This window comes from Mercurialis annua, linkage group LG8 (genome assembly GCF_937616625.2).
Source record: "Mercurialis annua linkage group LG8, ddMerAnnu1.2, whole genome shotgun sequence".
NCBI classification, from domain to species: Eukaryota; Viridiplantae; Streptophyta; class Magnoliopsida; order Malpighiales; family Euphorbiaceae; genus Mercurialis; species Mercurialis annua.
The window spans coordinates 3,808,473-3,822,280 of record NC_065577.1 but is presented as its reverse complement, the minus strand read 5'-3'; the positions used below and the strand labels follow the sequence as shown (position 1 = coordinate 3,822,280).

General features: G+C 32.5%; 2 protein-coding genes across 3 annotated transcripts; one reads left to right on the top strand and one right to left on the bottom strand.

Moving 5' to 3' along the window:
• Nucleotides 1-690: 690 nt before the first annotated feature.
• On the top strand, nucleotides 691-11,370 carry LOC126661357 (KH domain-containing protein HEN4-like). 2 transcript variants are annotated; one of them, XM_050355189.2, is made up of 7 exons: nucleotides 691-1,402; nucleotides 1,954-2,397; nucleotides 2,494-2,769; nucleotides 2,894-3,787; nucleotides 3,893-3,981; nucleotides 5,755-5,866; nucleotides 10,858-11,370. In XM_050355189.2, the coding sequence occupies exons 1-7, from the start codon at nucleotides 800-802 to the stop codon at nucleotides 10,903-10,905; spliced, it is 2,466 nt and encodes an 821-aa protein (XP_050211146.1). In that variant the 5' UTR covers nucleotides 691-799; the 3' UTR covers nucleotides 10,906-11,370. The 2 variants fall into 2 exon arrangements, with proteins under 2 accessions (XP_050211146.1, XP_050211145.1); XM_050355188.2 differs by lacking the exon at nucleotides 10,858-11,370 and adding an exon at nucleotides 6,626-6,958 and having other exon boundaries at nucleotides 692-1,402.
• LOC126661358 (costars family protein) lies at nucleotides 10,337-13,072 on the bottom strand. Its single transcript, XM_050355190.2, has 2 exons — nucleotides 12,921-13,072; nucleotides 10,337-10,684 (listed from the first exon to the last, which is right to left on the bottom strand). The coding sequence occupies exons 1-2, from the start codon at nucleotides 12,999-13,001 to the stop codon at nucleotides 10,475-10,477; spliced, it is 291 nt and encodes a 96-aa protein (XP_050211147.1). The 5' UTR covers nucleotides 13,002-13,072; the 3' UTR covers nucleotides 10,337-10,474.
• Between the last annotated feature and the right edge of the window lie 736 nt (nucleotides 13,073-13,808).

The following is a 13,808-nucleotide window of genomic DNA, read 5'->3' as shown; positions in this document are numbered from 1 at the left end:
GATCTGAATGTTATAAAAATCACAATAATCACCATAAATTAAAGAAAAGTTTGCTAAAATAAAATATGAAAGAACAATGCAGCGACGATGGAGCAATGAAGAAACGGCGGTGGAGCGATGATGGAACGAAGAAGAAAAAAAGAAAATGGAGAAGAAAAGAAGAAATAAAGAAGAAGAAGAAAATTGACGAAGAAAAAAAGAAACAGAGAAGAAGAAGAAGAAGAAGAAGAAGAAGAGAGGAGAGAGGAGAGAGAAAGAGAAAGAGAGAGACATATAAAAATATGACAGCTGTAACATGATAAGAGAAATTATAATTAGAGTAAAAGATTAAAGAAAAGTAAGTATTATTATAATATAAACATGCTTTAGAATAAAAACATTAAAATGATGAGGTATTTTCTCTATCTTTTTTTTATTGAGGTAGGAAATCAAATTATTTTAAAAAATAGAGTATTATCCTAATCTTCTCTAAAAATTAAGATTTAAGTAGCAATTTATTCTATCGATTTATTAACAACGGACTAAATTGTCTCTTTGTTATTTATGAACCTGCTTGTTACGGGTAAGGTTCATTTTAGCAAATATAAGTCCGGGCCGAGTTTAGACTGAATTTACATAATAATTTGCAAAGCCCACCAAGCCCGGCCCGAAGTTCTAGCATTTTATTAATAATCCACCCAGAAGCGCAGTTTAGCAACGTACGCTGTCTCCAGGACTTTTCAACTTCATTTCTTCCGTTTGATTTCCGATCAGACAAACACACACAAAAAAAGATTGATTTAAAGAAGAAATTATTATCATGGGAAGTAATTTCCTTTCTCCGCCAGCAAAACGACCAATTCAATACCCAACAACGACGGCCGGAACCGGAATGTTCGACCCGAACCCGGCAGCAAACGGATTATCCAACAAACGGCCGAAACAACCTCCTAATACTGTCACAACATTACCAATACCAGTAGGACACGTGTCTTTCCGAGTACTCTGCCACGCGTCAAGAATCGGAGGAATAATTGGAAAATCAGGCAACATAATTAAGCAATTACAGCAGCAAACCGGAGCGAAGATCCGAGTAGAAGAGGCGCCGGCTGAGTCACCGGATAGGGTTATAACGATAATTGGACAGAGCTTGATAGGTGGAGAAGCTGACGTGTCGAAAGCTCAGGAAGGTTTGATTAGGGTTTTTGAGAGGATTTTGGAAGTGGCGGCGGAGAGTGATGGGATTAATGTTAGCGGCAGCGTTGTTTCGTGTCGGTTGTTGGCGGAGGCGAAACAGATGGGGTCTGTTATTGGAAAAGGAGGGAAAATTATTGAGACGATTAGGAAGGATTGTGGTGTTAAAATTAGGGTTTTGACTGATAAAATGCCTGTTTGTGCTTTGCCATCTGAGGAGATGGTTGAGGTAATTTGCTTAACTTAATTTGTAGTTTTTTAATTGTATTTTACGGAATCAATCACCTGCAAGGATTTGAGTTTAATTGCGTTGTTATATAATTGTGTTGATTTTTGAATGTAATTGAGTTGGAAGAGTTCAATTTTAGTAACTAAGGAGACTATACTTCAGTTGAATTGAGTCAGTTCTAGCTTGATTTGAAACTAGTTGAAAGAATTTGAAGTTTGGTGGCTACTATCTCTTTTTTGAACATGATAATTGCTTGGAAGGTTTGAGTTGGCTATCCGAATTACTGGCAAACTTTTGAGCTTTAGCAGAATTCTGTCTGTGTTGAAATTTCCGGCTTTGTGATGTTGAGTTAGTTTTTGGTTAGCTTATATGACTATGAATGATTCTACTTGGTCAATTCATTCTGTTGAATTGTGTATAAGGAAGTTACGTCTGTCCTTATTTATTTAAATGTCAAGAGTGGATGTACCACTGTAGATTCTGGCTAAATTTTACTGTCTTGTTTCTCTTCTTGTATTACGTTCATATACTTAAATGATTTCATTTTTCAGATTGAGGGTAATGTTTTATCAGTAAAGAAAGCTCTGATCGTAGTTTCTCGCTGCCTTCAAGATAGTCAACCAGTTGATAAGCCAAGGATGACTGGTAGCAAAAGTTTGCAGGCAGTTCCCCAAGAATCTTTGCATGTGATGCCTGTGGAGATTCTCCCACAGCGTAGTACCATTTTACCCACCATGCCAAGTAGCACTATAAGCTATGCTCCAGTGGCTCATCATTTGTCATTAGAGTCTAATAGAGTGTCCTCTCTTGACACCAAGTTACTTAAGCAGGAAGTGGTTTTCAAAATTCTATGTTCCAATGATATGGTGGGGGGTGTTATTGGAAAGGGGGGCGCCATAATCCAGGCTCTCAAGAATGAAACAGGTGCATCTATTACCATTGGATCCGCTATAGCTGATTGTGAGGAACGGCTGATCACTGTTTCTGCATCAGAGGTACACTTTTTGTCTTGTTTCATATAAAACTGCAATTACTCTATTGTGTATGACTGTGAAGTATAAACTATAATGTGTTGGCATCTTCTCCTGTAGAATCCAGAGTCTCAATTTTCAGCTGCACAAAAGGCTGCTGTCCTTGTGTTCTCTAGGTTTGTGGAGGCTGGCAATGAGAAGGGACTAAATACGAGCTCAGGTAGGGGATTTCCTTTTGTTGCAAGATTTGCAGTACCATCGAGCCAAGTTGGTTGTTTGTTGGGAAAAGGGGGCATTATAATCTCAGAAATGCGCAAGACAACTAGTACTGGCATAACAATCTTAGGAGGTGACCAGATCCCAAAGTGCGTGCCAGAGAATGAGCAAGTAGTACAGGTATGATTGTACCTCACTGATTTATTTTAGCATACCACTGAGGTTTAATTTATTGTTATCGTGTAGTGCTTCTTTTGTGTGTGTACCTGTGTCTTACTTAACTTTTGGCTTGTGCGTTTAACAGATTTCAGGAGATTTTAGGAATGTGAAGGATGCTGTGTATCATGTGACCGGCAGACTCCGAGATTATTTGTTCTCCTGTACTCTGAATACTCCTGTTACAAGGAGCACTAGTGTAGTAACTGAGGCTAGTCCTTATGGAGGATTGAGGGAGCCCTTAAGGGATGCGATAAGGGAGCCCGTAAGGGATGCGATAAGGGAGCCTTGGAGGGATACAATAACGGAGCCGGTCAGGGATATATTAAGGGAGCCGTGGAGGGATACATTGAGGGAGCCCTGGAGGGATACAATAAGGGAGCCGGTCAGGGATACATTAAGGGAGCCGTGGAGGGATACAATAAGGGAGCCAATCAGGGATACATTAAGTGAGCCATGGAGGGATACAATAAGGGAGCCGATCAGGGATACATTAAGGGAGCCGTGGAGGGATACATTAAGGGAGCCGTGGAGGGATACAATAAGGGAGCCGTGGAGGGATACGGTAAGGGAGCCGTGGAGGGATACGGTAAGGGAGCCGTGGAGGGGTACAGTAAGGGAGCCGATCAGGGATACAATAAGGGAGCCGATCGGGGATACATTAAGGGAGCCTTCAGGAGATGCATTGAGGGAGACTTTGGGGGATGCAACCACAGATCCTTTTAGGGTGTCAAGAATGGAGACATTGACGAGAGATTCCTTGGGAGAGGCATTGAGGGATCCTTTGAAGGATACATTGAGGAATCCCTTAAGGGATACATTGAACGAGCCTTTGAGGGGAGCTGGCCCTTATAATTTGCACTCTCCAGCTGGTGTTTCTCATAGTCAAAATCAACATTCTACAATTACAAACAATATGGATCATCTCGGACTTTCCCATAGTATAGGTCATCCTATCTCACCAAGGTCGTGGGCATCACAGGTAAATCCTATCTCTCTGTGCCTCTCTTTGTCTGTGTTAGTTTGTACATCAATTCTTACTGAGCTTCTAATGTAATCTACCACTTATTGGTGGGGTTGAGTACAGACAATGTCTGGAAGGAATTCAAGGATAATTCCAGATACCAACAGAGGATTGGGTCCATATAAAGGCTCCGTAGAACTTGGCACTAACAGGTTAGTGCCGTATTAAACAAATCATTTAAATGCTGGCCCTGGTATGAATGTGAATGGTGTCAAATTTACTTAGTTAAGCTGTGAAACTCACGACCACTAGGTGTCAAAACCAGCAGAATTATGTGTATCATAATCTGTTTCTAGCATTGCTCATTGTATAATTAGTGAGGCACTATGATGCACTGAAACCTTGAGGAAGGTGCGTTTCCCTGTTGAAACGTTTCCGAACTCTCAGAAACTCTTCGGAAATGTTTCGGGACCGTTTCTTTAAATAATAAAAGAAGTTATATACCCGTTTCCTAAAAATATCTTGAAGAATTTTAAATAATTTTTTTTAACGAGTTACTTAAAAAGTTATTATATATATAATAATTCGCCGACAAAATTTATTATTCACATTAATCACAATAAACAAACAAAATCTCTTCTTCTTTTCAAACACAATAAAATATAATTGCACTTACATATAAATGACTTATTTTATATAATGTGATAGTAATTAATTTATATAAAAATATTTTATTTATAAGTCAATTTTAATATACATTAGAATTTTCAATTTTTTAATATTTATAAATATATCCATATTTTTTGTTATTTACACGTTTCCTCCACATTTCCGTTTCTTGTATTTTGGGCAAGGCCGTTTCCCGGTGTCCGTTTCTGTTTCCGTGCAACATAGGTGAGGCATGTCAAATGGAATTATGGATGTACTGTAGGATGTTGGGATAATGATTTTTTCTTTTTCTAGTCCAACTATAGATATAAGTTATTTAACATATATTAATACTAGTATTTTTTTTTGTGAAATTAATTTATTGCTGAAACAAATATGTGTTCATAAATTTGCTTGTACAAATATAAATTTTACATTTTGTACATGATTTTTTCTTTAAAAAAGGATCAAAACCTGGAATAAGTTGGAAACTAAAATATCAAGCGCATGAACATTTTGATATGTTAAGTGCCACAGTGTTCATGTAGTATTTAGACAAGAAAATATGTTTTCTTTTTAAGTTTTTTTGGCCTGCTGTATTGCATGTAGACACTCGTTTGTAATCAGAGGATCAGCAAAATTTGTTTCTTCCTGTAGTCAGTTTGACAAACTCTAATAAATTCCTTTCCAAGTCCAATTTTCACATTTTATTTGCCAATCTGGCTATAATTTTAGCAATTCTTTCACTAGATATTGGTTTCGAACTCTATTTAGAGTTTAGAAAATCAAAACTTTTTCCAAATCTGTTACTGCTGCTATTTATGTAGTTGCTGCTTCTGCTGCTGCATAGTTCTAATCTTCACAGTTCTCTTGAAATATCTACTTACATAAAATGACGATGGAACTTGTATACATATCAACATTCATGGATATTACAATGTTAAATGCCATCAGCATGCAACTGGTAGTTACAACTTAAGCTTTAAGCTAACTATATTAGAATTAAGGAACGTGTGCCAATTTATAATGGCTATAGATTAAAGTTATGTGATAGATGAGAAGTAATGAAGAAGATGACATGAATGAACTAGAATCTTAATTTTTAAGGCATAGAACAGCTACCAAAGTATTATAATATATAGTAATAAAAATTTGCAAACTGATTTCTTGCATTTGAGCAGATCTGATTTTATCTCCTGATGATTCGAATATGACATAGAATTAATAGACCTTTCTGAAGATATCCATATAGCCAGTCCCAATTAACTTTGAGCCATTTGGAACAGTTGGCCATTTGAATCTTATGAAGTGACTGATTTTATTGTCCGGTCGTGTAGTGGAAGCAAAGCTGCTATTGTGACTAATACAACTGTGGAGATAAGAGTTCCTGAGAATGTCATTGGCTCAGTATACGGGCAGAACGGTAGCAATCTTACTCGTATGAGACAGGTACTTACTTTCAGTCGTACATATAGCTTGTGTTTTTATTCTAGAACTTTGCTATACTAGGTAATTTTGATTTTTTTACCCGTCTTACATGAATATAGTTCAAAAAAATAGATCTGATTATATTTTAATAACTTAATTTTAAACGTAACACTTAAATAATTGTATCGAAACACAATTGATTGACACGTGCAAATTTTTGTATTCAAACTTCAAGCTAAATGTCCATTGAAAACATTAAACTAATTTTTCTACTTTTTCTAAAACCAATTTGTGAGTAAAAACAAAATTATAATCAATTTGATACCATTAGTACAATGAAACTTTAGAAACAATAACTTGGTAGCCAATCACAAATCATACAAATGCAATTTTCTACAAACCATCATACTGAACAAACTTGTGACACTTTTAATTACAATAAGTGTGTAAATATACACACTTCGAATATGTATTAAGAAAACAAAAAAAAAAGTCAAAGAAAAAAATATGCTATAAATGCAACCAAATCTTAGGACCTTTTTGTTTTTGTATGATAATGATTGCAATCAAAAATTATAATAATAACTTCTACAATTGATTAGCCATTGATTATATGGATTTGCATATTCTTTATACTTAATTCAGTCATGATATTTCTCTAAAATACTATTTAAGAAAAAACAATTTGTCCAAAAACTATTCCACTTATTAAGCTATTTCACATAATACATCATATATTTAAACTCAACATTCATCTTATCATACGGTGTTCGTAATCAGATCTCAGGCGCCAAGGTCATAGTGCATGAACCTCGTATAGGATCAAGTGACAGGATTATCGTTATATCTGGGACCCCTGATGAAACCCAGGCAGCTCAAAGCCTCCTTCAAGCATTTATCCTCACCGGACAATCATGATTAAAAACATGTTCGGTTATGATTCCACAAAGACAACTTAAATTTAGTAGCCTGTTCTAGTCACTTTATTCCTTTCACCAAATAGTGTACCCTAATTAGCAACTACTCTTTATGTCATGTCGGTTCCTTTGGACTTGGGCAATTTAGCCAATTCGTCAAAAGTTCGAAGTGATTGAACATTTCTGTTTTCTGGTACTTGATTACATTTTCTGGTACTAGTTTCCTAAGCATTTGGTGCAATATCTAAGAACACATCTTGCTATATAACCTTTTGTCATATTTGATTGAACAAACATTCAATTCATTTGGATTTTGACTTGAAGTTGAATATTAAGTAAGTATTCAAACTGAATAAGAAAGAGCGAGAACTTTTCTTTCATTAAAAATTGATTGAATTTTTTTATTTAACCAATAATTGATTCAATATTAGTATATTACAACTCCATTTCTAAATCTTGAGTTAAATAAGACTTGATAACAAGAAAGATCACAGAATTAAAAGCAATTGAAAGAAAAAAAAACATTTTTATATGTGACACTATTCTGGTAATTTATACCGATTGTTCTTCAACTTTTCTATTTGCAACTGTAAAAATATTCAAATTTTTTTCATTGCACCAATATTTTTTGTTATCAGTTGGTTTTTCTTTTTGTCAATTTTCGATAATGTGGTGATGAGATGGTCATCTAGTTGGATAATTTATTTTTTGAATCCATGTAACTCCAAGTCACATGATAAGACCAATATTAGTGCTTTGTAGTGCCACATCAGCGCCACATTGGCTATATAGCACCATGTGACAGTCATTTGATATTTATGTGATATATTATGTAAAATATCGCAATTTAACAGAAACATTAGAAATATGATGCCATATATTTTTAATGCAATAAAATCAAAGCGAAGGAAGTTATTTCTAATAAAACAAAGAAACGTTACTATAATAGTAGTAAGAAAAATGTTAAGGAACCGTTAAGGAAATTATTCATATTATTCATGTGGAGCTCTCAACTTTGGTTGCTCAAATCTTGAATTGTCCTGTAATGAATGCAGACTTGAGGGATTAATGGAGTAGTTAGCATGTTTTCAAAATTAAAACCTTACTGAGATTTTAGCAATTACGATATACCAATTCAAAATGACACAAGAGTATAATCGCACAGCAGAACTACAACGATAAATTAAATTGTTTGGCGCAATTTCCAGATCATAAAAATTATTTTATGGAATTGTAAATAATTTGAATTTCTTTGTTTTGGATATAATGAAATCGATCATTGCTGGATTGAAATTCTATGAATATGAAAAATATTAGTCTAAATATCAATTTGTCCCTTGAATTTGCATGCATTGATCAATTAAATACACGAATCTAAGTTACTAATAAAATCGTCAGAAATTTGACTACTATTATCAATTTGGTCTGGGGTTAGGATTCACCATCACACTACTATTATCAATTTGGTCTGGGGTTAGGATTCACCATCACAGGATGGAGGCAAATTGATAACAGTATATAAATATTTGACCAATTTGATAATTAAGTTAATTTATATGTTAATTAGTCAACGCATGCAACTTTAGGGAGCAAATTGTTGTTAATTAATTTAAATGAATTGTGAATCTAATTCTTTAAATTAAGAAGAATGAAAATTTTCCAAGGTGAGTTAATTTCTGTTATGAAATGATCTTTCCAATCTCGTCCTCGCATATTTTACTGTCTCCTTACTCTCGAATTACTATTTCTTCAGGAACTTCTAATTATTAATTTGAACACAATATTTATTTTATTTCAAATAAATTCTACATATCTCTAATTTATGTCCAAACTGGAAAAGAAAAATCAAGTGGAAAGGAGAAAATGAAAATGAAATTAATATACAGACAGCTTTTTTTTTTATGGTCGCCAGAGACAGCTTTCTTTTGAAGTGTAATATTGAATAGAATTTCAGCCTCACTTTAAATACAAAAGGCATTTTATTCAAAATGAATTGCTTATCATACGAATCAAGAATGTAAAGGCATTCAAAAGAAAAAATCACAAATGAACTGAACTTTATGATCTGAGAGTAAATCAACCTGCAAACTAAATTGGTGCAAGCAACAGAAAGAACAATTAGACTGATTTCAAGCCGGGACTCTGAAATTTATTATGATTATTATTTTATTGTCATCTTAATCTGCAGTTCAATTCTGCTTCAGGAATTGAAAGCAGAACCATACTAATTTTAAATTGGTAATGGAAATTTATAATTGGCAGAACTTTTGAAGAAAATAAATCTCGTCCAAGGTTAGGTTAAAATTTAGTATTGCATTTGAGGTGTCTAAGCCGAATTCAATATTATAATTAATAATTTTAACCACTGGAAAACATTTTTTTCTTTTCAAAATAAATAAATTACTTCTAACCAAACATATTCAACATTGAAGTTTTTTTTTTAATCATTTAAATATGTAAAATTGCGATCATAAACTAATAATTATAATATTTCATGTCAAAATATTATATTTATATTTAATACATACATAGGTAAAATTATCAATAACAGTAGTAAGAGATAAAACTAAAAAAAAATATAGTTTATAAACTATTATCGATACTTAACTAATAACTTAATATTATAAAGTCATTTTATTAAATTCTAAGTTAATATTTTTTGACTTATAATTTATGTGGTTTTTGACTTGATGGAAAAAATAATCAAAAGCCACCTAAGTAACACGGATACTCTATTTAATCAATGTTTTCTATTTCAAAAATGTACTGGAAACTTGGTGTTTCGGACACATAACTTACCGTGTTTATGTCCTAATGATCTGTTTCTCCGTATACGTGCTACATAGAACACCACTTAAGATGGGGATTTTGCATGATTCTAAAGTAGTTCAAGTTTGTCAATTTATGTGTCATTACTTTTTTGAATTTTGAGGATGAACATGGCAGCATCTTTACTCGTATGAAACATGGATGCTAGAGGCAGCTGATGTGCTTGGCATGTTAATGTCATATTGCTTCTTTGTTAGATTCTTTTGGAGAAATTTATAAGTGGTGCTTTAACTTTTTAAATCTACTATTTTACTTTCTTTAATTATCATTTTTAAAAAAATATTAATATTTTAACTTTTTCAAAGTTATTACATAAGTGTTTTTAGCTATTTTTGATCAACAGACAAATAATAAGGCCAAAGATTAATTTTAGGTTTTATTGTTATTGTTTACTATTCCAAAAAAAATATGAGATTTTTTTCGTATATTGTTATTTATTTATTCTTTTCAAAATAAATAAATTACTTCTAACTAAAAGTAATATAAAAAAATTTAGTATAGTACATCTGACAATGAAACACCCAAGATCAACGGCTTCTCTAGTCACTATTGCCTAGCAACGCCAGGACTACAGAATTAGGTATGTTCTGAAAGAAAAGATTTAGAAAAGTTCAAATACCCTTAATATAATTTTTCTAGTTCTTTTTGGCTTTTAGAAATGTCCCTAGCCTTGGTTCTGGTGAAAATGCTGAAGTTTGAATTCACTGGTCCGATGATAGAAAAACACGAAAGCGAGAACAAAGAATGAAGAGGAAAAAAAAACATAGAGTTATCATTAGCTTTCTTGTCTTAAAACTTTTTAGAATTTAAACAAGGCCAACCAAATACAAAAGCAAGTTTCTTATGACATAAAGTATTCATTATTTATTACATTCTGAAAATGTCAAGTCTTGATAACTGACTCGGCTGTTGTTGCTGTTGCGGGCTGAGCAGCTGGCTTGAGAATGATTTCCACATTGTCATGCACTCCTTGCAGCAATAGCTCACCGTCATAAGTAAGAAGCTTGCGCTTCTTGGCTGCCCTTAGTGTTCCGACTAGTGCTTCAAATATGTTTGCACATCTATCATCGTTAAATAGCACACCAAAAGTGACCTGCAAAACATAAGACAAAAAGTAGTAAAGGAATAAGAAATCTGAATATCATTGTCGATTATTTTGGTACATAAGTAATGACTGAATGGTTGCTGTCACAGAAACAAGGCATGTTAGATGCTTCTTTTATATTTTACTTTTAAATGATGTGTTCTAATTGAGCTATGATGCAGCTTCTGGGATTTGCTAATTCCGGTCAGCTAAAAGTTGAAACTTTCTGAGATCCTCTTGAATCAAGGTCGAAGGTATAGATATACACAACACACACAATCATAGTTCAAATCAACACTTTTGAAGTGTGTGCACACAAGCACATATATACACACAACAGTTATTATATCCAGTTGTAACAAAATCATGTCTGATGGAACTGCTTGGAGCATCGTGGAACTTGTTTTCTTTTTTTAGTCAGATGAGCTTTTCAATTAGGATCAGACTCAATTCAGAAAGAGACAGGGATTTGGGTTCAAAGAGATGGCAGGATCTATACTTTTCTCCTCCTTTGAGAAGATGCTAAGTCTTTCTGTACCGCAACATATCTGGTTTTTGATTCGACAGAATGATTGTTGTCTGTTAATATTGTTGATAATGTAAATTTTGTTGATTTCTTCTGTACATAACTTACTTTTGTATATGGATTGCACCCCCCCTTTGGTGCCGTTAATGATTCTATTTCAAAAATACGAGTCTCTTGGTGCCCTTAATGATTCTATATCAAAAACATGAGTAGACTAGCCAGCCACACTTAATATGGCAATATCTTGTACAACAAAATTAGTAGTGTTTATATACCCAAGGATGCAATGAGTAAAAACGAAGCATAATAGCTCCATTACTGGCACAAAACAATGTTAGTCAGAAACTTGTTGAATTCTATATTCTGAGTTTTTGTTTTTTAAAACTTCAAAACTTTATAATAGCATAACCTATTTTGATATAACATACTATCATTTTTCGTTTCTGACTTCAGCATTTTCCCTTCCAATGTTTTGGTTTCTGTGCAACATAGGCAGAGAGGGTAAGGGATGCAAGAATATGCAATGTTCATCAAGTAGTCTCTTTCAAATCGTACGATAATCAAGATGGTGACTGGTGAAATACCCAAATAACATCAAGTAATCAACTTGTGTTTCCACCGGGGAAGGATTGCCTAACGGTTTCAACATACAGTCTCACCGAGTAAATGTATATAACACCAGCATGATCCCAAAGTGCAAATCACCTCTATTGTATGCACAAAACTTCAAACGACTGCTTTCGACTTGAGAAATACACTACAGAATCCGTGTGGATTCTAAGAGATCTGAGAAGGCAGTATCAAGGAAATCGTGGGTGTTGTCGAGGATAAAATGATAAATGAACCCTAAAGAAGCTAAAGAAAGAACATTTCTGTCTTGGTTTTCCATTATCAGCTGCTTCATACTCAAAACAGAACTATAGCAACTCCTATCAGTAATACTCCAAAAGTTACCGAATACCAAACTACAGATTCAGCAAAAGCTGGGGCTCATTATATAATTTAGTGAACAAGCAATAAATAATCATATATCACAGACAAAATCTAGTAATAAGTCCGTTTTGTTCAAATCCAAGCGTTTAGATTCCATCTTCTTCCTTCCTATTTTACTAAAAAAAATTCAATTCTCCTGATATTGTAAAGGTTTAATATAACTGCTTTCAACCTCGCTTTATTTGCACAATCAAATTCCGTATCCAGTCACCAGTTGAATCAAAATCTAGCTTAGATTCGACACAGAAAAAACATAAATGGTACATTCGTAGCCTATGTTGCTCAGCTGCACGAAGACTTATCGAGTCTCATACTTCAGCATTTCATTTCCATTTCCAAATCCGAAACATTAAACTTTTTATTTATAAAATATTCATTGAATTTCAACTTTGCATATAAGTATTAACCATTTTTGAAAAACATCAAAAGAAAAATGATATTAAAGATTCATGGTTTCAAAACTGAATTCACAGGAAGTAATTTAATCCCCATCACTAAAAAAAACTTGAAATTCTGCAACTTTTTTAAGCATAGACATGGTCAAGGATAACAAAAAGCAATGAAATTTAGATCCTATTTCAAAGACATTCAAGAAATCAAGAATGAATTGCAGATCCACTGCTCATCTATAGATTCACAATTAAAAATATGCAGTACTCAGATGATATGAACATGTAAATCACATTAAAATATGGTAATTTACAGCAAATAATGAAAAATTTATACCTTGTAAGAGCCATCAGCTTGGACATTTCCAAGTCTTTGAATCTCTACTTTGAGTTTCTCAACCTCTTCTTCAACATTCATGGTTTCAACTTCTGAAAAATATAAAGCTTTTTGTCTTCTGCTTTATTTTGTTAAGGCTGAATGTTCATCTCTAATTTTTTATATCAATTATCTAGAATTTATTAATTGAATTAAATATATAAATAAATGTTTTTATTAATTTCATTGACTATTATTTCCTTCAAAACTAATGTGTGCAAGTATATACGTATTTTAAGTAAAAAAAAATTCCATGATTATTTGTACTATTGTTTAAAATAAATAAAATATTTTATAGTTAAATCTTGATTTGATATTTAATGGAGCAAAAGATAATTAAATAATTAATTTTTTATATTTTTATAGAAAAAAATATTTTTAACAACAAATTTGTTTATATTAACTTTATTTTATAAAATACTCTTTCATTCCATTTTAGATGTATTTTTGTAAAATAGTATATATTCATTTTATATTTATTAGTAAATTATATAAAATAATGACAGGAAAAATAATAATAAAATATAAAATATGATTGAAAGTAGAAATGTGCGATTAAAATTGACACAAATAAAAAATAAAAAGTTTTTAAAAGGAATGCTATGGACTAATGAATTTTGAAAACATTATATTTAAAATTGATTATCTAATTGACTAATAAAAAAATACCATGAAGGTACTAAAATTGTATAAAAATGATTTGATTGATCTAACTTATAAGTTGAGATATAAATTTAATTGTTTTCTTAATTTAATAAATAGAAGGGTAATATATATTTAGAACAATCATATTTCAAAAATTAAAATTTTATGTTTTTTATTAATTATAATTTAATTTTTAAATTTCTA

What these genes read in the sequence shown, in the direction of transcription:
- LOC126661357 (XM_050355188.2), top strand. Translation starts at nt 800, where the DNA reads ATGGGAAGTAATTTCCTTTCTCCGCCAGCAAAACGACCAATTCAATAC. An exon ending in TCACTGTTTCTGCATCAGAG is followed by an intron (nt 2,398 to 2,493) that starts GTACACTTTTTG and finishes CTTCTCCTGTAG; the next exon opens with AATCCAGAGTCTCAATTTTC. An exon ending in CAAGGTCGTGGGCATCACAG is followed by an intron (nt 3,788 to 3,892) that starts GTAAATCCTATC and finishes GGTTGAGTACAG; the next exon opens with ACAATGTCTGGAAGGAATTC.
- LOC126661358 (XM_050355190.2), bottom strand. Translation starts at nt 13,001, where the DNA reads ATGAATGTTGAAGAAGAGGTTGAGAAACTCAAAGTAGAGATTCAAAGA. An exon ending in AAGCTGATGGCTCTTACAAG is followed by an intron (nt 10,685 to 12,920) that starts GTATAAATTTTT and finishes TATGTTTTGCAG; the next exon opens with GTCACTTTTGGTGTGCTATT.